Here is a 2,139-nt window from a genome sequence, read left to right on the forward strand (position 1 = left end):
CACAGCCTGCACTTTCCATATTGCACTGCCTGGAGCTGGGAGCATTTCTGGGAAATGCCTCTTTGTGGGACCTTTGGACCACGGCTCACAGTCTGTACTGGGATGGCACTGCAGTAGCAGCAGCACTGCCAAGGCACAGCCTGCCTAAGATGGGGACATGGAGCATCCCTCCATTCTTCCCGGGTGCCGCAAGAGTGGTGGGATCACAGAATGTCCTGAGTTGGAAGGCACTCCTGCTTCCACGTTAGACTAGCCTAACCCAAACCCTACGTCTGAGAACAGTGTCCCAGTGCTCCAGCAGCTCAGCCCATGCCACTGCCCAGGGGAGCTGCTTCATGCCCACCACCCTCTAGGGTACAGATTTTCCCTCAGAAGCACCCTACACTCTTCTAACAGCTCCATGCCATTACACTGTGGCCTGTCAGTGGTGGAGAGAGCTGAGCTCGGTGCTGCCCATCCGCAGCCTTTGAGGAGCTGTAGGTCCATGAGGAGCTGCAGCTGCAGTGAGCCCTCCCCTCAGCCTCCTCTGCTTTGGGCCCAATAAACACAGGGCGCTCAGCTCTCCTCACACCCCTTGCCCTGCAGACCCTTCCCCATCTCCACAGCCATCCTTTGGATGCTCTCTAACAGCTCTGTGTCCTTCTGACACAGCAGCACCCAACCTGCACCCTGTGCTCCAGGTCAGACCGCAGCACAGAGCAGACAGGACGGTCCCTGTCCTCACCAGCACTGCTGGGCATTCTCCTCCCCCAAAAGGGGAAGGGGCCCTTGTGGCTGCAGGACGCTGCAGGCTCATGTCCACTGGGCCGTCCCAGAGCCCCCAGAGCCCTTCTGTGGAGCTGTCAGCCACCCTCTGCTCCCCCAGTCCGTACTGAGAAGCCATATCCAGTCACTGAAGGGAACACTGAACAGAACCAGCCCTGAAATGGAGCCCTTCAGAACCCCCAGGGACTGCCAACAGTGCATGCCACCCATGTTCCAATGCATGGGCAAGAGGCATCAGCCCAGCTTTCACCAATCTCACGGTGTCTGTGCCTGTCTGTGTGCTGTGTGCTTTGTCTGCAATGTTCTGTGAGCAATGGTATGGAAGGAAATGGTATGGAACAGAAATACGAGCAAAAGGAGGGAGAGAGCACCTCAGCACTTGCATCATGGGCCGCTCCCCCTCCCCACCAAGGGCTTGCCTCATTCTTGCACTCAGGACCAGGGCGGATGGCCCCACAGGGACAGGGCTGCTCATTGGGCTGCCCACAGAGCTCTTCTGCTGGCTGCTCTCAACATGTGAGGCGCGAAGCCTCGCATCCACGCACTGCTCAGCACTGCATCCGTGTGCCCCAGCATGAGGCTGTCAGCACTGGGCCTGGTCCTGACCACATCAAATGCGTAACCACCCCCTCCCAGCACTGCCCAGCACAGCAGAACCCAGGGCATGCGCAGGTGCTCAACCAGACAGCGGGGCTCAAGCACTCCTTGAGAGCTCCTTCAGGCACCACACTCCGTGCCCCACATGTACCGCGAAGGCGGGGAACGGCACGGCTGAGGAGGCTGTTTCCTCTCTGACTGAGCCCTTGCTTCCTACACGATGGTACCCACCTTCTCCAGCATTTCTCGCGTGTAACACGGAGCATCACGATTCTGCTCTACCATGGCATCAATCATGCTGATGAGCTCTGCAACCTGCTGATCCCTCGCCTCCCCAGTGGCTCTGTTGCTGAAACCGAGGTACCGATTTCCACACTTGGCTGCCAGCTCCTTGAGGCATCCGCTCCTTTCTATGAAGCTCTTCAGATCTTCGGGATGCTTCAGCTCCTCTGCTCGGGTGAATAACAGGATTGTGTACTTGTGTGCTTCAGTATGGGACATCTTGGACAGCCACTCAGCCTCTTTCTGCTCGTCCAGTGCATTTGGGCCCAGCTGCATCACCAGGACGATGGCATGGACCCCTCCGGACAGGCACTGAAAGGCTTTCTTCTCAGCTGTTTTCAGGTTGTCTTCCACAGTGACATGAAAGCCAGGAGTGTCGACAACAACCAGTGACCATCCAGCAGAGCAGCCTTTGACTTCCTTGCACTCTTGGGTTACTGACTGTGGTGACAGATAAGATTCAAATTCCTCCTTCCCAAGGATGGTGTTCCCTGT

General features: G+C 57.4%; 1 protein-coding gene across 1 annotated transcript; it reads right to left on the minus strand.

Moving 5' to 3' along the window:
- Window positions 1-1,560: 1,560 nt before the first annotated feature.
- LOC122191416 (GTPase IMAP family member 7-like) lies at window positions 1,561-2,136 on the minus strand (the record flags this gene model as incomplete). The annotated part of the gene is made up of 1 exon (XM_042891678.1): window positions 1,561-2,136. A coding segment is annotated over one exon (561 nt), but the record flags the coding sequence as incomplete, so codon positions are not given.
- Window positions 2,137-2,139: the final 3 nt, after the last annotated feature.

This window comes from Lagopus leucura, unplaced genomic scaffold (assembly GCF_019238085.1).
Source record: "Lagopus leucura isolate 7727_CA_CO unplaced genomic scaffold, USGS_WTPT01 34194-0_obj-0_obj, whole genome shotgun sequence".
Classification (NCBI taxonomy): Eukaryota; Metazoa; Chordata; class Aves; order Galliformes; family Phasianidae; genus Lagopus; species Lagopus leucura.